At 44.3% G+C, this 26,050-nt stretch overlaps 1 protein-coding gene across 5 annotated transcripts in view; it reads left to right on the top strand.

The window, feature by feature from the left end:
• The window catches only part of LOC129463447 (protein mono-ADP-ribosyltransferase PARP4), a 130,933-nt gene that overhangs the window by 29,358 nt on the left and 75,525 nt on the right, over nucleotides 1-26,050 (top strand). For 2 of the 5 annotated variants that reach the window (XM_063618818.1, XM_055244005.2), the window contains exons 2-10: nucleotides 8,941-9,073; nucleotides 10,895-11,096; nucleotides 12,367-12,433; nucleotides 13,359-13,434; nucleotides 14,496-14,609; nucleotides 17,899-18,048; nucleotides 18,881-19,018; nucleotides 20,018-20,191; nucleotides 21,787-21,947. In XM_063618818.1, coding sequence (XP_063474888.1) covers nucleotides 8,941-9,073; nucleotides 10,895-11,096; nucleotides 12,367-12,433; nucleotides 13,359-13,434; nucleotides 14,496-14,609; nucleotides 17,899-18,048; nucleotides 18,881-19,018; nucleotides 20,018-20,191; nucleotides 21,787-21,947 — 1,215 coding nt within the window. Of the gene's footprint in view, nucleotides 1-41; nucleotides 220-8,940; nucleotides 9,074-10,894; nucleotides 11,097-12,366; nucleotides 12,471-13,358; nucleotides 13,435-14,495; nucleotides 14,610-17,898; nucleotides 18,049-18,880; nucleotides 19,019-20,017; nucleotides 20,192-21,786; nucleotides 21,948-26,050 lie in introns of those variants that run through there. The other 3 variants (XM_055244006.2, XM_063618819.1, XM_063618821.1) reach the window with 3 other exon arrangements.

The following is a 26,050-nucleotide window of genomic DNA, read 5'->3' on the forward strand; positions in this document are numbered from 1 at the left end:
CCAGAGGCCGGGTCGCGCTCTCCACCTGGCGGACCCGATTCCAGGCGTGTTCTGGCTACGGTCCCTGCTTGGGAGGCTGCGCTCGCCTGGTGCGGGGCGGGGTTCCGGCGCAGTGGCGCCCGCCCAGCCCCGGGGGCAGGGAGAGCCCAGAATACGGAAGCACCAGAGCGAGGAGCGCGGAATCGGGGAGCGCGGGCAGCCGGCTGGTTCCTCTGGCAGGTGCGTGGGCGCCGCGGGGTGGGCGGCTGCCAAAAGTCCCTGTAGTCCTGGCCAAGAAGTGGCCCGCGTGCTCTGCGCGGCGTCTTCCCCGCCAGTGGCTGCGCCCTTGTCCTGCGCGGCGTCGGCGCTGTGGGCCTGACGGGGCTGTGAGGCGCTGGGGTGGACGAGCTAGTGCAGCCAGCGCCCTCGGGGAGGGATGTTGCGGTCGTTGGGCTCTGTCCCGCGGCGCAGCCCCGGTGACGAGAAACCGGGTGTGGTGGGGGGCGCCCACTGGAGCTGACACACGAAGTCTCCGGACCCCGTGCGGTGCGGTTCGCAGTAGAATGCGGTGTTTCTTGTTTCCAGTATGCCAAACGGCCTAATTTCCTAAAGTTAGGTTTCAAATGGGGCAAAAGTAAGGTGGCTTGGTGAGTAATCAGGAAGTACCATCTGACCTCGTGAGTCATTGGGAACACCGTGATAGAAACAATGTGTTTGTTGAGGTCCAAAGTTGAAAACCTCTAACTCGGTTAAGTAATTCCTGCTGGGAGGGCCGAATGGTTCACCCAGGGATCGAGTTGGTAGATCTCAGCTTCTAGAAAACCAAGGCGCCGCTAAATATTCAAGCCCAAGCACTTTCGATTCTGGACTGCTGAATGACAACAATTACATGACAATATCCAAGCACAGTGCTATGATAAAGGGGAAATTCGCCCTGAGTATGTGCGTGTTGCAGATTCTTTCATTACATTAAACATTAGGTCCTGTTTGTGTGCGTAGAGCTACCGTATGTCATGCAGGAGTGAAATAAAAGTAGTACCTTTGTTGTTTAGGGGTTTAATAATCCCATTAGGGAGGTGCATTACTGATGCCATTTGAATCCAAAATGCAAATAGTGTCAGAAGGCTTTTCTGTAATCCTGGGCTTTACTGGATGCGTGAAAGAGGTTTTAGTAAGCAAGCTTTTATTGAATGCCCGCTGACCTTAGCGTGTGGTGACTCACACACTTCGGAAGGCGGAGGCTGTAGAATCAAGACTGCCCAGAAAGGCACTCCTCAGGGTTCTCCGAGAGGAAGAAGTGCCAGTGGTAAAGACAAAGACCTGTGAAGCAGGAAGCCAGTTGATTCCACCTACACCAATGGTTTATGGATAGAGCAGCCAGGAGTTTGTGAGGAGGCGTGCTGAGGGTTTCTTAGGAACCGGGGCTGTACCCTGCGGTCTTTGGATGGAAGACACTCTGAATGTTATTTGGGGAAGAAGCTAGGAAGGGGGACAGGCTGGAGTGACTTTGCAGATTTGCCTTAGAGAATAACCAGCCCCTAGCTGGGTGTCTGCCACATCTCATATATACGTAATCAGCGCTGATGAAAACATGAACTAACTCTGTGATTAGAGAACACTTTCAAACAAGGAAGAACTAGTGGTGCATGTCGGTTAGGCGCTGTTAACCCAGAAGAGGCCTGGCATTTTAGAGAGACTAGAGATGAATCTGTGGAAAGAGAGAAGTCAAGGCCAGACTTAAGATTTCACGAAACCCAAAGTGCGCCTTTCCATACCTCCCACGCAGCCGTGGGTGCTAAGAACAGACCGCAGATTTATGTTTAAAATGTTTTTACTCTGGGCCGGGCGTGGCAGCTCACACCTGTAACCCCAGCATTCTGGGAGGCTGAGGCAGGAGGATCACTTGAGCCCAGGACTTTGTGACCAGCCTGGGCAACATAGTAAGACTCTGTCTCTACCAAAATTAGCTGGGCATGGTGGTGCAGGCCTGTAGTCCCAGCTACTAAGGAGGCCGGGGTGAAAGGATTGCTGGGACGGAGGTCGAGGTTGCAGTGAGCTGTGACAGTGACCGCACCACTGCACTCCAGCCTGGGAGACAGAGCCAGACCCTGTCTCAAATAAAATAAAATGTTTATACTTTGATTTCACCACTATGTGTATGTACTTAATGCCACTGAACTGTACACTTAAAGTGGTTAAGATGGTAAATTTTATCTTCTGCATATTTTACCACAATTTTTAAAAGGCTAAAAAATGTTTATACTCCTTGATTCAGTAATTCCATTTCTGGCCATCAACTCTAGGGAAACTATGACAGAGACGTGGCCAAAAAATATATGTACAAGCATTTCAATTAAAGTATTTCTAAGAGTGAAATCTTTTAAGTAACCAAGTATCTGATGACTTGGGGAAGGATGAAATAAATGCAAAGCTTATGTAACCACTCAAAACACCTTCAAAGAATATTTAGTGACATGGGGAGGATATCACTAAAAGCTAAATAAGCTGTGAAAGTGAAAGTCCTATTTAAAAAGTAAAGAGCAACTGGCTATAACATTAAATATAGAATATTAATAATTTAGAAAATACAATGATACAAGAAAGAATAATACCAAAAAAATTAAAATATCAACAGTGGGGGCCAGGTGCGGCGGCTCATGCCTGTAATCCTAGCACTTTGGGAGGCAGAGGCGGGCAGATCACTTGAGCTCAGGAATTGGAGACTAGCCTGGCCAACATGGTGAAATCCCGTCTCTACTAAAAATACAAAAATTAGCTGGGCGTGGTGGTGTGTGCCTGTAGTCCCAGCTACTTGGAGGCTGAGGCACGAGAATTACTTGAACCTGGGAGGCAGAAGGTTACAGTGAGCTGAGATCGTGCCACTGCACTCCAGTCTGGGTGACAGAGCAAGACTGGCTCAAAAAACAAACAAAAATCAACAGTGGGGTTATTTCTGGATGGAGGGATCAGGTGCTTTTTTAAAAACAACTTTATTGACCTATAATATGTATGTAACTATTATGTATCCAAAAAATACTATTTAAAAAATGTATTGGGATACAATTTACATACATTAAATTCACTCATTTTAATTGTACAATTCAATAATTTTCTCTTTTTTTTTTTTTTGAGATAGGGTCTCTGTCACCCAGGCTGGAGTGCAGTGGCATAATCACAGCTCACTGCAGCCTTGACCTCCCAGGCTCAAGTGATCCTCCCACCTAAGTCTCCTGAGTAGCTGCGACCATAGGCATGTACCACCTTGCCCAGCCAAGTTTTGTATTTTTTGTAGAGATAAAGTTTCGCCATGTTGGCCAGGCTGCTCTCAAACTCCTGGGCTCAGGGGATTTGCTCCACTTGGTCTCCCAAAGTGCTAGGGTTACAGGCATGAGCCACATTGCCTGGCCCAATTCAATAATTTTTAATAATTTACCAAGTTGTGCACCATCACTGCAGTCTAGTTTTGAGCATTTCCATCATTTTAGGTGCCTTTTATTTTTTCTTCATAGTGATTAACTTTTAACACAAAAAAAATTGTTCAAACTTTGATTCAGTACTTCTAGTTGAGTATTATTTTCTAAGATGATTGTTGGAGATGGAAACAAGGATTTGCACATAAGGATGTTCATCATAGCTTTTTATGATACCAAAAATTAGAAATGATTTAATTTTCCAACAAAACTCATTTATGGTCCATATCTGATAGTCTCTATTAAAAATGTTTTCCAATAATATTTAATGACAAAACGCTAAAGATGCTGACTGATAACAGCGGGATAGGTAGTGTGATTTCAGTTTTGATAAAAAATACAGTCTGTGGCTGGGCGCGGTGGCTCATGCCTGTAATCCCAGCACTTTGGGAGGCTAAGGTGTGCAGATCACCTGAGGTCGGGAGTTCGAGACCAGCCTGGACAACCTGGTGAAACCCCATCTCTACTAAAAATACAAAAATTAGCCAGGCATGGTGGCAGGCACCTGTAATCCCAGCTACTCGGGAGGCTGATGCAGGAGAATCATTTGAACTCGGGAGGCGGAGGCTGCCGTGCACCGAGGTCTCGCCACTGCACTTCCGCCTAAGTAACAAAAGCGAAACTGTCTCAAAAAACAAACAAAGTGTTATAATAGACCTAGAAAAAAGCCCAGAAGAAAAATGCAAAACAAGATGCTAACATAGCCCTAGGTTTTGAGATTTTTTTGTTTTGTTCTGTTTTTTTTTTTCTGTTATACAATTCTGTATTTTTCAAATTTTCAACAGTGACCATGAGTCACTTTTCCAGGAAACATGTTTTAAACAAGTCAGAGGATTTAACACATCCAGGACCCATCCGAAGGTGGACTTGAGCAGCCACTCCATGTCAGCCAACCTTGGTCAGCATAAGTGGGGGTGCAATATCACGTAGAGGCTGTCCTGGAAATTATTAAAGAGTCATTGAAGGCTTTTAGTGTTTTTTTGTGTGTTGTTTTTAATTGTCAGAGATTACGACTAGCATAGATTAACCTAAATAGTGTGGTGTAATCTCTTTTATGGTACCCCTCATTTCATCCCTCCTATCTATGCACAGATGCTAATTGTTGAATGTAAGAGGCAGTCAACAAATGAAACTTTTACATGCTAATGTTATGGAAAGGCAGAATTACATCAAGAGACTTCAGTTTAACCGGACCTCAAAAGAAAGATTAAAAAATATGAATCCCTAATGTGTTCATTCATTGTGTCCTGGATGGGGGATACAGCATGGGGTGAGGAAGGGCTGGGAGTCCCAGGGATAAAAACTATAATATATAACGGCATGTATCAAGACTTGAAGGACCAGGCTGTGGGCTTCTTCCTCCTGAAGACAAAGCCAGTGTGGCCAGGAGGGAATGAGATAGCTGTTGGCCTTGAACCATGATAAGCAATTTGTATTTTATTTGAAATGTAATTTAAAAACAAAAACCAAGATTCCTGAAGCTGCAGTGTGGAGAAGAGATTGAACACAGGCGCAACAGGAGTGGGAGCCAGTCAGGATGCGAGGGCATGGGCCAGGGTGGCAGCAGAAGGGACAAGTTCTATAGATTGGGGCTGTATCAGGGGCTGTGATGGAAGAGATACAGCTGGCAGAAGGAGGTGGGGGTGCAGGGAGTCAAGAATAGCACCCAGTGGTTGTCTCCAGCCAAGGGGGAGAGGGAGGCCTAGGCTGGGGACGTCGCGCCTCTCTGGTGCCAAGGAGACCCAGAGGTGAGGTGTCAGGGAGGCAGTGGCATTGTGTCCTCAATTGAGAGCCCAGGGAATTGGTACCACCATCCAACACACACAGGGCAAAGGTACTGAGAGGTGACAGCCTGCAGGCAGCCCTCACTCGCTCTCGGCGCCCACTCTGGCCATGCTTGAGGAGCCCTTCAGCCGCCGCTGCACTGTGGGAGCCCTTTTCTAGGCTGGCGAGGCCGGAGCCGGCTCCCTCAGCTTGCGGGGAGGTGTGGGGGGAGCGGCGCGGGACGGAACCCGGGCTGCGCGCGGCACTTGCGGGCCAGCGCGAGTTCCGGTTGGGCGTGGGCTGGGCGGTCCCCGCACTCTGAGCAGCCCGCTGGCCCCGCCGCCCCGCCGGCCCCGGGCAGTGAGGGGCTTAGCACCCGGGCCAGCAGCTGCGGAGAGTGTGTCGGGTCCCCCAGCAGTGCCAGCCCACCAGCGCTGCGCTAGATTTCTCGCGGAGCCTTAGCTTCCTCCCCGTGGGGCAGGGCTCGGGACCTGCAGCCCACCATGCCTCAGCCCCCCGCCGCCGTGGGCTCCTGCACAGCACGAGCCCCCCCACGAGCGTGGCCAGCGCGCGGTCCCATCGACCGCCCAAGGGCTGAGGAGTGCCGGTGCAAGGCGCGGGACTGGCAGGCAGCTCCACCTGCGGCCCTGGTATGGGATCCATTGGGTGAAGCAAGCTGGGCTCCTGAATCTAGTGGGCACTTGGAGAACTTTATGACTAGCTAAGGGATTGTCAGTACACCAGTCAGCACTCTGTCTAGCTCAAGGTTTGTAAACACACCAATCAGCACCCTGTGTCTAGCTCAAAGTTTGTAAATACACCAATCAGCATGCTGTGTGTAGCTCAAGGTTTGTAAATGCACCAGTCAGTGCTCTGTGTCTAGCTAATCTAGTGGGGACTTGGAGAACTTTAGTGCCTAGCTCAGGGATTGTAAACACACCAATCAGCACCCTGTCAAAGCAGACCAATCAGCGCTCTGTAAAATGGACCAATCAGCAGGATGTGAGTGGGGCCAGATAAGGGAATAAAAGCAGGCTGCCGGAGCCAGCAGTGGCAACCCGCTGGGGTCCTCTTCTCCACCGTGGGAGCTTTGTTTTTCACTCCTTGCAGTAAATCTTGTTGCTGCTTGCTGTTTGGATCCGCACTGCCTTTAAACCGCGAAGGTCTGCAGCTTCACTCCTGAAGCCAGCGAGACCACGAATCCACCCTTAGGAGTAAACAACTCCGGACAAACTCTGGATGCGCCGCCTTTAAGAACTGTAACGCTCACCGCGAGGGTCCCCGGCTTACTGCTTGATGTCAGTGAGACCAAGGAAGGAACAAACTCTGGATGCTCCGCCTTTAAGAACTGTAGCACTCACCACGGGGGTCCGGGCGGCTTCATTTTTGAAGTCAGTGAGACCAAGAACCCACAAATTCCGAACGCAGCACTAGGTAGGGCGGGGCCTCTGGCCTGTAGGAGTGGGAGGTAAAAGGGCAGGCAGAGTAAAGGAGAAATGCGGAGCCCAATCCCGGTGCAGGGCAGTGGGCTTTCAGCAACTCATCTTAGTCCGAAGACGCGCGGGCCACGGCAGAGAGCCTGACCTGCCTGCCCAAACTAACACAGGACCCGGAACCGCGATCCCCAAACTAATATACGACTTTGGGAACTGCCATCGCCAAATGGCAGCTTACTTTGGGGGAGCCTGTTAGACGTGACTCCTTGCTTTTAAATAATTGACAAATACCAGTCTGGGCAACATGGCGAAACGCTGTGTTTACTAAAAATGCAAAAAATTAGCCGGGCGTGGTGGCGCGGGCCTGTAATCCCAGCTACTCGTAATCCCAGCTACTTGGGAGGCTAAGGCAGGAGAATTGCTTGAACCCAGCGATAGCACAAACTGCAACATTTTGTAAGCTCCCCGCTATTTTGCAGACTTTGGGCAAAGTGAAACATTTCTCGGGGGTTTGAGCGGTGAGAAACATCCTTCCTAACCACCTGACCGCAAGGCCAACAAAGGCTAATCTAAAGAAACTTCCCTCTCATGTCTTCTTGGGCAAACGTCCAAGGAACACCATGATGACATCCATCTGAATAAGGGCCAGAACGCTTATTCGGGTTACAAATCAATACAAATCATGGGAACATCTTATCGATATCTTGCGGGGCAACAAGCCATACTGCCCAGACCCCTCCCACCCATACCTATAAGTACCCCTAACCTGTAAGACTTAGCAGTGGGCTGTGGCATTAGGCTGGTCCCCTACTTCTGTAGGTTTTATGGTGCACGTAAAGCCTGCATTTGCTGTCGAGCTCGCGCTCTCTCGCTCTGTCTCCTCTTTTTTTCTCCTCTGTGTGTGTGTGTGTGTGTGTCTTTAACCCTCACCTTCCCTTCCTGGAAGGCAGAGATTGCAGTGGGCAGAGATTATTACAGTGAGCTGAGATCTGCCACTGCACTCCAGCCTGGGCAACAGAGTGAGACCCTGTTTCAAAAAAAAAAAAAAAAAATCGGGGGTGTGCCAGGGGAGGTGGCTCATGCCTGTAATCCCACAATTTTGGGAGGCCAAGGTGGGCAGATCACCTGAGGTCAGGAGTTCAAGACCAGCCTGGCCAACATGGTAAAACCCCCAACTCTACTAAAAATACAAAAGTTAGCCAGGTGTCGTGGTGGGCGCCTGTAATCTCAGCTGCTTGAGAGACCGAGGCAGGAGAACCAATTGAATCCAGGAGGTGGAGGTTGCAGTGAGCCAAAATTGCACCAGTGCGCTCCAGCCTGGGTGACAGAGCAAGATTCTGTCTCAAAAAAAAAAAATTTTACAAAATGGAAATTAAACCCAATTTTTCACCATATATGAATTTATTGTTAAATACGCATTTCGATGCAAAATTGAGAATGCATTGTACAGTAAATGAATTAAATTAACCCAGGCTGGGTGTGGTGGCTCACACCTGTAATCCCAGCACTTTGGGAGGCTGGGTTTGAGCCCAGCCTGGTCAACATGGTGAAACCTTGTCTCTACTAAAAATATAAAAATTAGCCACATGTGGTAGGTGCGCACATGTAGTCCCAGCTACTCGGGAGGCTGAGGCAGGAGGAGGCAGGGGAATCGCTTGAACCAGGGAGGTGGAGGTTGCAGTGAGCTGAGATCGCCCCACTGCACTCCAGCTTGGGTGACAGAGTGAGATTCTGTCTCCAAAAAAAAAAAAAAAAAAAAAATTAACCCAAATGCAGAATATATATGTGTATACACACACATACATATTCCATTTAAACATAGTTGTATATTTTTATTATCAATTGTTCAGTTTTTCCCCAGAATGGCCTAATAGAAGTCCACATAAAGAGTCTTTTTGAATACATAGAATTATATATTAAAAAACCCGTGGTTTCACTATCAAATAATGTTAATTTCTGATTTAGAAATAAACAGTTCCATGTTCTGGAGTCACACACTTGACCCGTAACTGAAATCTGTCATGTTTTTATTAAGAAGTATATTGTGAGCCTGTACAAAGGGATTTTTGGTGTTGTAATATCAACCATAAAAGCTAGAAACGATTCTTAAACCAACACACATATTGCAAGCTAGGATGTTATTCAACTTTTGCAATGTTCAATTGATAACATGATTACAATATCTTTCTTAAGATAATGCCCAATTTTCCCACAGTTTGCTTGTATAACAATTCTAAATTCACTGTCATACTGACTTAAGAGAGAGTCCTCAAAAACTTTTTTTCCTACAGGATGATGATGGGAATCTTTGCAAATTGTATCTTCTGTTTGAAAGTGAAGTACTTACCTCGGCAGCAGAAGAAAAAGCTACAAACTGACATTAAGGAAAATGGCGGAAAGTTTTCCTTTTCATTAAATCCTCAGGTATTTCCAAATGTCATAAACTACAGTATGATAAAACATCGTGCATTCAGGGAACAGGGTCATGGTTAGAAGAGGAAGCAGAGATTAGCAGCAGGAGAGAGTGAGTGAGCTACTGGAAGTTCATCAGGAGAGACTGTGACATGGCCCATTGGGAGGCTGGGCTCCGAGAGGCAGAGGTGACCCAGCCTTGTCCTCTCCCTGTTTGTTGAACTGCAGGACAATCCTACACGTCCTGTGAAGCAGGATATTACTAGAGCACAGGCAAATATGAAAATAGAATTTCAGACCAGTCAAATCTATTCTTGAAGGAGAAAAGTCATAGTGCACAGGATTTGCAAAAAGCGCACTGTCGTCACTCACCAGTATGTCAATGCTGGGGTGATACACTGGTGAGCCAGGTTCCTGGGTGCAGAAAGAAAGACATGCAGTGCAGACTCATCTTCGCAGTGTAGCTTGTGCTGTTTGTTTTGTTCATTTAAAGGCTGCAGGAATTTACCTTCTGCCTCTTGAACTTGTAAGCCTGGCAGTTCAGAATAATAGGATTTTACAGCTGGATGAAATCTTAGAAATAATTCAGTCTAACCTCCTCTTTTTTAAACCACATCACTGTAAGAAGTAAAAACAGAAATCCAAAGTCTCTAGGTGCCAGACTGGCCTGCCCCAGTCCTCTGCTGTTCCCTCTGTTGACGAATTGATGAGCTGACTCAGCCTGCCCCTCCCTGGACCTCAGCACTGGGGCTTGGCCATTGTGAGCCTCAGCTGTTCTGTGAAGCGTGTTCAACTCCAGCTGAATACCAGAAATGCAATGTCCTGTTTACTTCCAATTCAGGTAGAATTGTATATACTTCCCTTATACATCTTCCCACACTGAGCTGTCTCACCATCTCCGTGGACAGATGAGTAATTCGTGCCCACTCTCCCTTCTCAGTTTGTCTTCTGCGTGGAGAACTGCCAACATGGTCTCTCCTTTTTAGAAACTCAGATACTGTGAGTGCAACCTTGTGGAAGTCAATGTACATAAACATGTGAAATGTGCATCCCAGCTACTGTAGATAGTGAGGCAGCTCTATATGTAATGATGAGGAACAATCGCCAAGATACATTCAGTGGAAAAGCCAGCACGGAAGAGGCTGAGGAGCACGCTGCCATGTGTCTACACATAGTGTAGCTCTAGCAGGATTCGTGAGGAGCAAGTGACAGCAGGTGCCTCTGCAGAGAGGAACTGGGGACAACAGTGGGGATGAAGTTAACATGTCATCATTATTTTATTTTTTAGATATTCTACAATGTGAATTTACTATTTATTAAAAAATAAATAAAATTATAAGCGGGCATGGTGGCTCATGCCTGTAAACCCAGCTGAGATGGGAGAATCACTTGAGGCTGAGAGTTCAAGACCAGCCTGGTCAACATAGCAAGACCCTATCTCTACAAAAAAAACAAGATTTTCTAAAATTACAAATCAAAATAAATAATGAATAACCTTTGAACCTCCCTTTCCACTACTAAGAAAATAATTGAACAAGTGCAGAAAGATGTGTACATGAGGACCGTCATCACAGCATTGTTTACAATAATGAAAATTTAGAAATAACATCTAGGGTTAATTATGGTACATTCATATCCATAGTCTTTAAAAACAGTTGATTTTTAAAATGTTTATGTAACTAGAAACATATTTATAGAGGTTTAGAAATTTGAGAAAGATTATCACAAACTACCTTAAAACAATACTTTTTAAGGGTGAAAATTACAGATACAAATAACTTATTTAAATGTTTTTCCTGATGCATAAATGGATTGACTCTTTTTCTTCCTTAGTGCACGCATATAATCTTAGATAATGCTGATGTTCTGAGTCAGTACCAACTGAATTCTATCCAAAAGAACCACGTTCATATTGCAAACCCAGATTTTATATGGGAATCTATCAGAGAAAAGAGACTCTTGGATGTAAAGAATTATGATCCTTATAAGCCCCTGGACATCACACCACCTCCTGATCAGAAGGCGAGCAGTTCTGGTAGGTATTTCATAGCAAGCATTTAATGTATCATAGGTGCCATAGTACACACTTGGGTTTGTCGAAGCTATCATAGACAGAGAATTGTCCAGAAATACTAAAAAAAAATTAGACTTCTTATTACCTCAGAAAATGGACAGAAAAATAACAAAGGACAAAAGACTACTTTAGCAATAGAAACAGATTTCTTGATATCTAGCCTAGTAGGGTCAGATTCAAAATGGCCACAAAACACTGATCATCTCAGAAAACCTGATCGTGATTTTAACTAGGGGGGAGGGGAAAGCCTTTGTGTTAAACAGTGATTACTACAACCTAATGACTAGAAATTTGGTGACCAGCATTTTGCTGAAGAAATTCTTTCCAAACAAAAGATTGTCTCCCCAAAAGAAACATATTTTCTTTATAAGCCAAGATTTTATTTTGCAAACTGGCCAAGAAGAAAGCCTTTGGACATGAAAAATGAACTCCTCCTGAGTCATATAAAAAATCGCACAGTTCTGATAAATATTAACTTACAGTAAGCACATGGTATGTGTTAGATACCGTAATGACTTGGCAGGGTGGAGCCTCCTTAGATAATAGCCCAGAAATGCTGCTGCAGTCCTAGCACATGTCCCAGCAAATGATAGTTACAACAGAAATAGACAAAATAGTAGGCTCGTTTCACATTGAAAACATACTGTATGACAGCCAGCATAATTTATTCAGATTCCAAATTACTACAAATACACTGATGACCCTTGGAATCTTGACAGTATAATTAAAATTGGAAAGAAGTCCTCACATTGAGTTATTCCTATATATCACAATGCTCTAGATAGTGTTACTGTTTCTCTGTACAAAAAGTATGAAGCAAAAGCTCATGTAGAGCCCTTGACTTTCCCTCCTCTAAGCTAGAACATGTCCAGCTCCTTTTCTCGTGATGTGCCAACTCTCAGGAACTCATTCTGATCCTGTGCACTTTGTACTCTTCAAGAGGAAAGTGCCAATTGAAAATTGTGTGGCTATCAATGAGTTTCAAATAATAACAGATGAGAATTCTCCTGATATGCCTATTAAAATAGAATTAGAGTATGTTCTCGCTATCTTATAAGGTTATACCTTCCTCTTATACCTTCCTCTTTTCCCACTGGGTTATCCTTTGATCACCAAAATTATAACTAATTTAAGGATATATTTATGAATCTTAACAATTCCAGCACTTAGGTTAACTAATTATAATAAGTCTTTGGGCAGTAAACAAGTGTGCTGTTTGCTTTAATTCTAGAAGTGAAAACAGAAGATCTATGCCTGGACAATGCCACAGAGGAGGAAGACACTGTGGAACTCACGGAGTAATTTACTTCTTTCTGATTCCTGGGACTCTACAGAGTTTGTAAAATCTTGTGTGAACCTCAAGCACAGTATTAAAATTCTATTTGTAGACTTTTTCTTATTTTAATTTATTTTGCATATCTAACTCTTAAGTGATTTTTTATTTGAGTCTTTTTCTTCAACTAGTATAGTGATCATTATTTTAAATTCTCAGTATTAAATGAGATTGGGTGCAATTATTAAATTGATTTTTAAAAAGAAAACCAGTGGTTTTTTTATTCTTTTTTTAAAAAAAAACCTATTTTCATCCCATTACTTTACTGAGCAGCCCTTAGAGTAAAGACAGTTTGTTAATTTTGCCTGATATTTTCAAAAACGGAAATAACAACAGCCTTCCTCAAATGGAGTATGGGCGTCTAAAGTTCTGTGTGGCTTCTTAAAGCATACCCAGAACATTGGGTTCATTAGGCATCGCATCTTGTTATATTTGTTAACAATAGTGTTTAAAGAGAAGAAAATCCAAAATGAAAAGTACAGATTATGAGAAGTCTGACTCCTTTATTTTAGAGAGGAATGGACTGTGGTCTGGAGAGGAGTGACATTAGCTTCTAAGAGTCAGATCCAAAGCAAACACAAGTAGCCCATCCCCAGAGTATGTGGCCCACTTCTTTCTGCCTCTGCCACGTAGACACCATCTTCCAGTGCAGACGCTACAGTACTGGGTATCTGAGTTGGAGAATTATGCAGAGGAGGCATCCAGCTCATTTCAAATGATCTTTTAACAATTTCTGGAATAGCTAAGGAGGCCTTTTTTGTAAGGAATGTATTTTGTAAGGAATCTATCATGCATTTTGTAAAGATATACAAGAAAAAATTTATGAAATTCTGTTTAGCCTAAAATCCATTTAATGTTAAAATCTTAATTATACACTGTACAAATTTCAGGTTTGGTACAGAGCATGTTGAAATTCCTCATCTTCCTCAAGATTTTGAAGTTGCAAAATATAACACCTTGGAGAAAGTAAGAATCTGATTTCTAGTTAGCAAAAAAAAAAAAAACCTGTTTGAATGTCTTCTGGGTGTTTTTCCTATTCGATCATTTTCTCATTGTTTCGAAAAATGCATATCCTGAATATCATAATTTCTTAAAATATGAGTTAATTTTATTTATATATTTATTTTTGTGGAGACAGAGTCTCACTATATTGCTGATCTCGAACTCCTGGGCTCAAGCCATCTACCCTCCTTAGCCTCCCAAAGTACTAGGATTACAGGCATGAGCCACTGCACACAGACCTGATTTTTAACAGTCAAGAAAATGTTTATGTTTGGAATTTAAAGTTTAAATTTTTAGTATTTATGTTATAAAAGTAATGCATGCTCATAGCAAAAATTTTAAACAGTACAAAATATCAATATGGCATTAAACATAAAAGTGCTCTTCCCTGTTGCTAACAGTTTCTTATATTTGGAAAGGGAAGGTTTGACACTAAGTATTTACACTATGTTGCATTTCCATTCCTTTTGCATTAGAAAGAAAAACAAAATCCTTTTTTTTTTCCCCACAAATGAAAATCAACACTAGTGTCTGATGTGGCATCACTTGCCTATAGTCCCAGCTACTTAGGGGGCTGAGGCAGGTGGATCTCTTGAGCCCAGGAGTTTGAGGCCACCCTGGGCAACGTGGCAAGACCTGTCTCTAAAATATATATATAGATATAAATCGACACTAGCCTTCAAAGTGATGTTCCATTTGTATTTTGAGATATGTTAATAAAACGTAACTTGAAAATAACATTTCCCTCTTTGATAAAGAAAACATGAAAAATGGTATGGTATAAACATACAGATCTATTTATGGGATGGTAAAAATACAGGAGGGAAACATACCAAAATATTAATAGTGATTGTGTTGTTCTCATAGGATTTTAGGGGATTTTAATTTTCTTCTTGATACTTTTCTATATTTTCTAAATTATATCTCTAAATGAACATTTTATAATTATAATCAACATTTTCAAATGGCACATGTAGTTTGATGTTTCCCGAGCGCAGCTTCTGAAAGCACATCCTATTTTCCAGGTGGGAATGGAGGGAGGCCAGGAAGCTGTGGTTGTGGAGCTGCAGTGTTCGCGGGACTCCAGGGACTGTCCTTTCCTGATATCCTCACACTTCCTCCTGGATGATGGCATTCAGGTAATGCTGTTTATACTGATTCCTATGTGATTATTCACCTCTGTTCATAACTCGTTTCAGTGAACCAGCCTCCCAACCTTTTTCTTCTTACCTGGTGTCTTAGCTCAGGCTGCTGTTAATAAATGCAACAGGCTGGGGAGCTTAAACAACAGACATTTATTTCTCGCAGTGCTAAAGGCTGGAAGTCCAAGGTCAGAGTACAGCAGGGTTGATTTCTTCTGAAGTGAGGCCTCTCTCTTTGGCTTACAGACAGCTGCCTTCTTGCTGTGTCCTCACATGGTCTTCCACTTGTGGGCATCTGTGTCCTCATCTCTTCACATGAGGATAGCAATCATATTGGATCAGGGCCCACCCGTATGATCTCACTTAATTAATCAATTACTTCTTTAAAGGCTCTGTCTCCAAACACAGTCCCGTTGTTGAGGTCCTAGGAGTTGGCACTTCAGCATATGCATTTTGTAGGGGTAAAGTTCAGCCCTAACACCTGGTAAATAATTTTGCAAAGGGGAAATGTGTTCTCTTTTGGAGTATGGGAGGTGAGGACCTCACCCCCTGAGTAGATCAGCACAGGGTCCCACTAGGAGGGAATGTTTACTGGGTGCAGGGTGTATAGCATTTCTGCCCGTGTTCCACATCACTTATGGGATATTTTCCTAATATTTGCACCTCTGAAAGCATTCCACTGATACACTTCATTAAACACCTGCTGTGTACCAAGCAATCGACTAGGGCTGACACTCAAAGATAAAAATAGCTTCACACCCTGGCATCAGAGATCACTGTCTAGAAAGAAATAACACTCATCATTACAATCCACTGTGACATTTCCAATCCTGAATATATATATGGGGTTGACAGCTCAAGGTCACAGAGCCCTGGGAACAACAAAGGAGGCTTTGCAGAGGCCATACCTTTGCCCTAGGTCAGTATCAGGTCAAGAGCACAGTTCCAATCTAAAACAATCATGAAACAAAAATAAATTTAGAATTAATGCCTGAAGTTCAAATAAAATGCTGCATCACCCACCAGGATGCCTTCTCAAGTAGAGATTCAGAGTTACAGATCTATCTTTTTTTTTTTCTTTTTCCCCGAGACAGAGTCTCACTCTGTTGTCCATGCTGGAGTGCAGTGGTGCGATCTTGGCTCACTGCAACCTCTGCCTCCCAGGTTCAAGCGATTCTTGTGCCTCAGCCTCCTGAGTAGCTGGGATTACAGGCATTTGCCACCACGCCTGGCTAATTTTTGTGTTGTTAGTAGAGACAGGGTTTCACCGTGTTGGCCAGGCTGGTCTCGAACTCCTGACCTCATGATCCGCCTACCTTGGCCTCCCAAAGTGCTGGGATTACAGGCCACTGCATCCTGCCTACAGCTCTATCTTGGGCCAGGAAACAGTCATTTTTCTGTGAGAGTGACCCTCACAGAGGCCCACACAGGCTCCAGGAGCTTTTCCCTTTGTTCCCACTTTGAGTGTCAGCTCAGGTACAAGAGAAAGAGACTCACATCAGGTGGATGTGAGATCCACTTGGCTTGGAAGCCCTACCCCACAAGAGCCCATAGCTCCTGTAACATTGTCTCAGGTTCCAGATGCCCTCAAGGGACATACCCAATTATATGAGTCACTGCTCTCTGACAAGCCCGAAGCTTGGGTTTCCCACCATTGAACCCCCAGTCTCAATGCAATTTATCAATGAGAGGCCACAATTACATAAGCAATTTTGCCTACTATTACAGCTGACATGCCATCTTTATCAGATTTCCATGGGAACAGAGCTAGAAAGCGAATCCATGGTCAAATATGTCTAAGAAGGAGAAGGGGTTTTGTTACCCTTGTACCCTGAAACGTATAGTGTATTTTGTGGAGGATTTAGTTGTTTGGGTAAGAAGTAAGTAAAAACGAAGTTGAAAAACATGATAGAATGTGTTATTGTTTTCTTCATTGAGAAAGATAACTGTAGCATCGTATAGGCCAGGACATCCCTCAGGGTGCCTTCCTCCCTTAGCAAGCCCAAGTCTGTGTATAGCACCCCCTGGGTGAGCCTGGTTTGCTGAGCAGAGAAGCCTGTCCACCTTGATAGCAGTGAGCCTTAGTCTGCTGTTCTGCTGAAGAGAATTTTCCAGCCTGCCCTTCTGCTTGATGAAACCATTTTGATGGGAATCTTCCAAAATTATGTTAAACTCTACCTTCTTAAATGGAGTGACTTCAACAGGCACTTCTATTTTCCAAGTTTCAGAGGTGTCCTGCGGCCCCACTATCGGGGAGGGTGGCTTATGGGTATCCTGAGTAGTGTGGCTTCCCAGGGGTCCACACCCCTAAACCAGGGGCTCAGCCAACACCTACAAGGACACCAGGGCTTTGAGCTGGGGCAAGTTCTCCCAGATTCTCCTGGGGTTAATGTTAGGATCACTGCCCACTACAGGGGCAGGAGTTTCCCAGAAGAGCAGAAAGTGCCGCCTCCATAGGCAGTTTGGGATGAGGGAGGAGCTGGAGCCTTTAACACGTGCATGACCTGATAACCTTCCTGCCTGTCTACTGGCTGTGATTTCATTTTTGCTGGGTGCCCGTCTCTAACAGTTCTTCCTTTCTGAAGTATTTTTCTTTTCTTCCCCTCCCCTGATTTTTTTTTCTCGTTTCCAAAAAGCTGGAAAGCCAGATTTCCAAGCTAATTAGGATGATTTGTAAGGAGTCTGTAGACTTGGAAGGAAGGTTTGAGTGACTCTCCAGTGAAACAAATGATCTTTTCTGTCTGCTGTGCGTTCGCAAGCTTTTTCCCCTTTACCTCTAGGTTTTAGGCTATTAAGAGTTTAAAATTTTGGTAATTCAGGCCAGGCATGGTGGCTTATGCCTGTAATCCTAGCCCTTTGGGAGGCCAAGGTGGGTGGATTGCCTAAGGTCAGGAGTTATTCAAGCCAACATGGTTGAAACCCCATCTCTACCAAAAAAATACAAGAAAAATCAGCGAGATGTGGTGGTGCATGCCTGTGGTCCCAGCTACTCAGGAGGCTGAGGCAGAAGAATCGCTTGAACCCAGGAGGTGGAGGTTGCACTGAGTCGAGATTGTGCTACTGCGCTGCAGTCTGGGCGACAGAGCAAGACCCTGTCTCAAAAAAAAAAAAAAAAAAAAAAAAAAAAAGGAAAAGGAAAGAAAAAGAATTTAAAATTTAAGTAATTCTTTGAAAAAAAACTAATTTCTAAGCTTCTTCATGTCAAGGACCTAATGCTTTATTTATGTTCAATAAAGCTAGATATGTAAATAATGACTGTACTTTTGCTGTACACCATAATTCACAGACTAGAAGACAGTTTGCTATAAAGAAAACCTCTGAAGATGCAAGTGAATACTATGAAAATTACATTGAAGAACTGAAGAAACAAGGATTTCTACTCAGAGAACATTTCACACCTGAAGCAACCCAATTAGCATCTGAACAATTGCAAGCAGTGAGATTGATTTATAATTTTTTTGTTGTTGATTGAATATTTTTAATAGAAATGTTTTCTCTATTACAAATAAAAAACTGGGCCAGGTTTGGTGGCTCATGCCTGTATCCCAGCAGTTTGAGAGGCCAAGGCAGGAGGATCACTTGAGGCCAGGAGTTCAAGACCAGCCTTGGCAACATAGACCCATTTCTACATAAACTGAAAAACATTAGCCAGGAATGGTGGTGTGCCTGTAGTCTTAGCTACTCATGAGGCTGAGGCAGGAGGACCGCTTGAATCCAGCAGTTCAAGGTTACAGTGAGCTATGATCATGCCATTGCACCCCAAGCTGGGCGATACAGCAAGACCCTCTCTCAAGTAAATAAATAAATGTCAGGAGGGAAGAGGAGGAGTTCAGAAAAGGAAAGCTGAACTCATAGAAAGGCATGGAAGTTGAGTGGGGAATGTGTTTTAGGACAAGCCAGGAGATTTATTGCTTATTTCAGCAGCAGACCCTCCCAGCTTTTGGGAGATCTCTTTACAGCCTAGGCCGTGAGTCAAGGGTCCTTAACCCTGACTTCGTGTGTTGACTACCGCTGACAGGCCTAGAGCTTACAGGGTGAAGGAAAAAAAAGAACAGGAAGAAAAGGGGGTAGGAGGGAATCAGAGAAGAGAGAAAGGAGGAAGACAGGGAGGATCCAGTAGATAGAGGATTTAGTTACCTGGCTGGGGATGACTCTCCTGGGCTCTAATTCATTATTTCTCCTCACACCGCTGTTCGTTGGCCCATGTAAGTTTTACACAAACTCACACATGATGACTTTTTGGTGGCATTTCTATTTCATTGTTGCAGTTGCTTTTGGAGGAAGTCATGAATTCAAGCACTCTGAGCCAAGAGGTGAGCGATTTAGTAGAGATGATTTGGGCAGAGGCCCTGGGTCACCTGGAACACACGCTTCTCAAGCCAGTGAAAAGGATTAGCCTCAATGATGTAAGTCGGTGTGTCGCTGAAACAGAATGTGAGAAATCTGCCTCCTGGCTGATTGGCTTCAGCAATAACACGTGTGTTTGCATGTTGGCCTGACTGCTCTGGAATTCATTCCTAAATGTTCTTTCCTTGTACCCTGAAGAAAGGGACCACTAACAGCACTAAGGAGAAAAGCTTCTGAGAAAACTAGACATCTCTGTCTGTAAAATGTCAGCCTCAAGAGCTGATCGGAGGCAGGCTTCTGGTGCTGGCCAATTAGGAGGCCTGATCCTCTGTGCCAAGAGGTTTGCAGGAAGCTTGAGGGATATGGGTGGTCTTGGTCCCCAGTCAGATGCCCTGACCCCAACCCATTTCCTAGTGACTCCACAGTCTCACACCTTCTGACTGTCTCAGGAAAGGCAGGCATGCCTCCAGACCACCAGAAAATGTTCTTCCCTTCTTGATTAAGCATAATTGCAGTGAAAAGAGCAGACAAAAGAAGATATCCCCAGTGGTACAACTTGTGCAACTGCATTGTTGTACTGAAATAATATGGTCAGTTTTCCTCTGTGGAATTAAACTAATTTATCTCAAGGACAAAATGGCTAACTGGGATAAAGCCCATGAAGTACTTATGTAATTAGAAACACATTCAGAAGGTTTTTATCCCTGGTCTGATTCTGACAGCTTTCTAAATTTTTCATGTGAAAAAGCAAGTCTATCACAGTCGCATTAGTGTTTCTGTGTATATATATCTAGATGTGTCCACATACGTATAGAAATATAAGACTCTGGTTCTTTCCTCTAGTAAAACTGAGCCCAGTTTTGCAACAATCCTCCTGGCATCTTTGCTACAACTGAGATAGGTCTCCAATAAAGATCAGCATTTGCTTTGTGATGGCTGTCCAGTAGAAAATGGATAGTCTTGATATGTCCAACAATTACTTATATATAGTTTTGTGCATGCTCCTTAATTTCTGTATTGAGATTTCATTTTAATAAGCATATATGATCTGTTGAAAGGTGAGCAAGGCAGAGGGGATTCTCCTTCTAGTAAAGGCAGCACTGAAAAATGGAGAAACAGCAGAGCAATTGCAAAAGATGATGACAGAGTTTTACAGACTGATACCTCACAAAGGCACAATGCCCAAAGAAGTGAACCTGGGACTGCTGGCTAAGAAAGCAGACCTCTGCCAGGTAAACCTCTGAAATATAGAATTCAATTTATTATAAAATATGTTGAGGGTGGGGGTCTTTAGAAATCTGATGAATAAGGTAACACTGAACCATGAAATTGTCTCCAGAGTTGTGCTAGAAAATAAATTGTTGAACCATTTTAGAAAGCCCTGGATCCTTATGAAAGTTAAACCATATTTTCAAATGTGAATATGTTGGCACAGTGACATAAATGCAGAAATAGGTTTAAAATTGCTGTCTTGTAAAATAGCTTTTCAGACCCTGGAATGAGTTCGGATCTTCTCTGCAGAAGAAATGGGAAACTGGAACTGTGACTTAAACAATGAGGACATTTACGATCTCAGACAATAAGAAGTCCAGCTGTGGGCTGCCTGCTGGCCCAGGTCACCCTGAGACTCAGTGTGTCAGTGTTATCATCAGGGTCCCAGCCTCCTTCCATCCATCTGTACTTCTGTAGAGTGATGGCTCTGCTCTCAGCCTGGCTTCCTTGTGATCTGCAGATGGCTGCAGTAGTTCATAGCATCCCATCTGTAATAGATCTTTTTGTGTCACGTAGAGGAAGCCCCTGGCAGACTCATATTTTCCCTGGTCAGAATGAAGTCGTGTGCACAATCTCAAAACCAGTCACTGATGAGGAGATTGGAGCCACTGTGGCTGCTCAGAAATGGGGCATCTCCTCTGAGCTGCCAGGAGAGAAGCAGGCTCAGTGAGTAGAGGAAGGCAGCCACAGCAGCCAACCCTGCCTTAGACAAGGCTGAAGTCACTCTCTTGGTCCGCGTTGCCTCATCTGTGCATGCAGGGATTCGGCCAAGATCAGAGATTCGTGTCCTAGACTTCAGAGGAGTTTATAGATGTGAAATTTTGCATGTTTGGGAAATAATCGCTTTCAACAGATTCCCAGAGGAAATCAGTAATCCAAAATAAGGAAAGAACTGGTCAATGAGAAAATACAAGACCCTTCCAAATTTAAAATTCTATGGTTTACCTAACATCAAACATAAAGAATCTGTCAGTTGGGTGTGGTGGCTCATGCCTATAAGCCCAGCACTTTGGGAGGCCAAGGCAGATGGATCACCAGTCAGGAGTTCGAGACCAGCCTGGCCAACATGGTGAAACCCCATCTCTATTAAAAATACAAAAAATTAGCTGGGCATGGTGGCATGCACCTGTAATCCCAGTTACTCAGGAGGCTGAGGCAGGAGAATTGCTTGAACCCAGGAGGCAGAGGTTGCAGTGAGTCAAGATCACACCACTGCACTCCAGCCTGGTCAACAGGAGCAAAACTCCATCAAAAAACAAAAAAAATGTCAATCATCAGTGTTGCTAAGAGGGAATGTATAGTGCCCATTCAAATACAATTCTGGAAGCTAAGGTAGGAAGATCTCTTGAACTCAGGAGGTTGAGGCTGCAATGAGCTATGGTCATGCCACTACACTCCAGCGTGGGTGAGAGCAAGACCCGTCTCAAAAATAAAGTAAAGCAAGCTTTGGGGGAAAATGGACTTTTCCCATCTTTTTGGGAAAGTGTTAATGTAATATAAATACTAATTTTGATATGTGGTGATTCTGACATCTGTGTATTATTTCCACCTACAGCTAATAAGAGACATGGTTAATGTCTGTGAAACTAATTTGTCCAAACCCAACCCACCATCCCTGGCCAAATACCGAGCTTTGAGATGCAAAATTGAGCATGTTGAACAGAATACTGAAGAATTTCTCAGGGTTAGAAAAGAGGTTTTGCAGAATCATCACAGGTAGGCATAAAGGAAATATCTCAGGATCTGTTATAATATAATGCTCTTTGAGACTCCATTAAAGAGCTGATTACAGTAATTACCTAGATAATTTAATCTTCAGCAACAAGCCACAGTAGCGGTGGTGTGATGACAAATTACTTTCTTCTCTGTTCATAATGGTGCCTGGGGCAGTATTCTGTGCTTGAAAACACCCTCTATATTCTACTCTGATTTCAAGGTTACCTAATCTTGTTAAGGGTTAAATTTAAAAATTTTAAATCAAAACGTGTTTGAGTTTGTATTTTGTAGGTTATTACAGAGAAAAAGCCACTTAAACTAAGATTTAAACGTGCAGGAATATGGGTATGGTGTCTTCTAACGTGGCCTCTCTGTGGCATGAAAAACTGCCCCTGAAAACCTGGAAAACGCGTTCCTAAATACCAGTTACACTTGCGCCCTCATTCACTGTGCATACCCAGGGTCCTGCGCTGAGGGGCATGCTCCAGTAACAACAAACATGATGGACCACCTGCTCAGATGAGCCCTTGCTGGGTGTCAGCACCCCTGAGGGTCACCGTGGCTGAGTCTGTGCCCAGCTTCTCGGTTCGGAAACGCCATTGCATGCTTGTTCTCGAGCATGGGACTGACTCTTTTGACCTGGTGGTTCATTCCATTGCAGCAGTTTCTCTTCGTCAGCTTGGCACAGCCCTTAGAACGAATGGTGGTGAGTTGTAGCCACACATACCAGCTTATGAGAGCCAGTTGTCAACATTTAAGAGATTTGGTGAGCTGGTTGTTAAACCATTGGTAGCTTGAAATTGGACACAGGGAGGATTTGCGCCATGGAAATCAGCAAATGCTGCAAATCAGGGCTGTGCGGGGGCATTGCTGCTGTCGTTTGGAGAGCTGGTTTTCCAGAGCCCCACTAAAACCACACCCAGCCACTCTTACCTTATGGCCTGACTCAGACCCATCTAAAATTATGTTCTACTTTCCTTGATCATTCTCAAAATCCATTCCCAAAACCACTTCACATCTACTAAGATGGCTATGATTTCTTTTTTTTTTTTTTTCAGACGGAGTCTCGCTCTGTCGCCCAGGCTGGAGTGCCGTGGCACAATCTCGGCTCACTGCAAGCTCCGCCTCCTGGGTTCACGCCATTCTCCTGCCTCAGCCTCCCCAGCAGCTGGGACTACAGGCACACACAGCCATGCCTGGCTAATTTTTGTATTTTTAGTAGAGACGGGGTTTCACTGCTTTAGCCAGGATGGTCTCGATCTCCTGACCTTGTGATCCGCCAGCCTCGGCCTCCCAAAGTGTTGGGATTATAGGCGTGAGCCACCACGCCCAGCCATATGATTTCTTTTTAATGGAAAATTAGAAGCATTAGTGAGGATATAGAGAGACTGAAAACCTCACACATTGCTGATGGGAGGGAAAAATGATGCAGCCTCCGTTAGATGATTCCTCAACAAATTAAACATATGATTATGATAAGACCCAGCAATTCCACTCCTAGTTCTATACTCAAAGGACTTGAAAGCAAGTACTCAAATAGGTACTTGTACATGAACATTCATAGCAACACTATTCACAACAGCCAAAAGGTGGTTAAATAACCCAAATGTTCATCAACAGGGAAGTAGATAAAACGTGATAAGTATGTGTAATAGAATATTCAGCCATGCAAAAGAAATGAAGTACTGACACATACTACAAATGGGTGAACCTCAAAAATATTATGCTGAGTGAAAGAAGCCACATATTATACGATTCTGTTTATATGAAATATCTAGAATAGATAAATCCATGGAGACAGCAAATTGCGTAGTGCCATGAGAGGGAGGGTTGGGGACCGACAGCCAAAAGGTACAGGGTTTTCTTTTGGGCAAATAAAAATTTTGGAACTAGAGGTGGTGATTACATGACACTTTGAATGTTCTGTACTAAATACTACCAAATTGTACACTTAATGGTTAATTTTATCTTTTTGGAATTTCACTTTAATTTTTAAAAAGTCTGGGCCGGGCGTGGTGACTCATGCCTGTAATTCCAGCACTTTGGGAGGCCGAGGTGGGCAGATCACTTGAGGTCAGGAGTTTGAGACCAGCCTGGGCAACATGGTGAAACCCTGTCTTGACTAAAAATACAAAAATTAGCCGGGCATGGTGGTACACGTTTGTGGTCCCAGTTACTCCAGGGGCTGAGGCACAAGAATCACTTGAACCCGGGAGGTGGAGGTTGCAGTGAGCCAGGATTGCACCACTGCACTCCAGCCTGGGAGACAGAACAGGACTCTGTCTCAAAAACATTCATTCCCACAGGCCTTCTCCAGATTTTGTTTTTATATGTAATCAAATTCTTTTGGTTTGACTTTTGATCCTCCCCTAGGTGTCCGCTGAGATCTATACTAAGTAAGAGTCCAGTGACATGGAAGGTAGAATCGGGACGGCAATAAGCTTTCTCCAGGAAGACAGGAAGAGCCACGTCAAGCCCCAGGAGTGGCAGCTGCAGTTCAGCCCTCGAGGGCTACCTGAGCAAGCCCTTGGCGAGCCACTCCACCCGCTGTGTACAAAAGCAGTCGCACAGCTAAAGTGGGCTTCTTCCTAGGGAAAGATCCTGCTGCTGTGAAAAGTTAGATTTTCTTCATTTCACTAATCATGATTTCTTTATATTACTTTTTTCTAGTTATAAAACTCATGTTCTTTGCTAAAAGCTTAGAAAATATCTAAAAATATGAAGAAAATTAAAAATCACTCAAAATATCACCACCCAGAGACAACCCAGATATAATATAACCACTGTTGACATTTGGGTGTAGAATATAACCCAGCCTGAATCACCCCGGTGCTGCTCACCCGGGGGTGTGCTGGTAAGCCAGCTCTGTGAAGGCAAAGTCCTGGTCTGGAATATTTGCTGAGTTCTGGGAAGCAGATACTCCCACCATAGCTAATGTCAAGGTACTGACCTGAGGCCACTGGACATGGGGTGGGGAAGATGTGCCCTTCCTCCCACCACAGCCACCCTCAGCCATAACCCGTCTTCCCCCAACAACTGCCCCTTCTTAGCTACCCACTCAGAGCCAGTATGGGGTCTCTCTGTCCCTCATCCCCACATACCCATGTTCTGTCAATTCTGCCTTCAAAGTGTCCTTCATCCGTTGGCTACTTCCATTCACTCTGCTGCCATCTTTAATCCAGATCGTGTTATCCCATCTACAACGTCCTTCCAGGTGTTCTCCTCCACTCCTGCCCCATCCAACCCATCACAACCAGTGAGGTCTTAAAATACACATTTTGTGGTGCCACATTCCAATAAATGTCACCTCCCAAGAGAGTACTTTCTTGACAACCCTCTCTCCAAACCTTTTTGGTTTCCTAAACAGCACTTAAAAATAATGTATTTGATAAATTTTTTTTCTTTTTGACAGAGTCTTGCTCTGTCGCCAGGCTGGAGTGCAATGGCATGATCTTGGCTCACTGCAACCTCTGCCTCCCGGTTTCAAGTGATTCTCCTGCCTCAGCCTCCTGAGTAGCTGGGACTACAGGTGTGCACCACCATGCCCCGCTAATTTTTGTATTTTTAGTAGGGACGGGGTTTCACCATGTTGGCCAGGATGGTCTCGATCTCCTGACCTCATGATCCACCCACCACAGCCTCCCAAAGTGCTGGGGTTACAGGGGGAGCCACTGTGCCCGGCCGATAACTTTCTTTTCTTTGAAACAGAGTCTCATTCTGTCACACAGGCTGGAGTGCAGTGGCGTGATCTCAGCTCATTGCAACCTCTACACCAACCCCCCCCACCCTGGGTTCAAGTGATTCTCCTGCCTCAGCCTCCTGAGTAGCTGAGACTACAGGTGTGCGCCACCACACCCAGCTAATTTTTGTATTTTTAGGAGAGACGGAGTTTCACCACGTTGCCCAGGCTGGTCTCAAACTTCTGAGCTCAAGTGATCCAACGGCCTTGGCCTCCCAAAGTGCTGGGATTACAGGCCTGAGCCACTGCGCCCAGCCAGAAGTTGCATTCTTTTTTGTTGCTGTTGAGAGACATGGTCTTGCTCTGTTGCCCAGAGCAAGAATTATATATTCCATATATTATTGTTTATTTGACAAAATTGGGA

The sequence above is a fragment of the Symphalangus syndactylus genome, chromosome 15 (assembly GCF_028878055.3).
Source record: "Symphalangus syndactylus isolate Jambi chromosome 15, NHGRI_mSymSyn1-v2.1_pri, whole genome shotgun sequence".
Classification (NCBI taxonomy): domain Eukaryota; kingdom Metazoa; phylum Chordata; class Mammalia; order Primates; family Hylobatidae; genus Symphalangus; species Symphalangus syndactylus.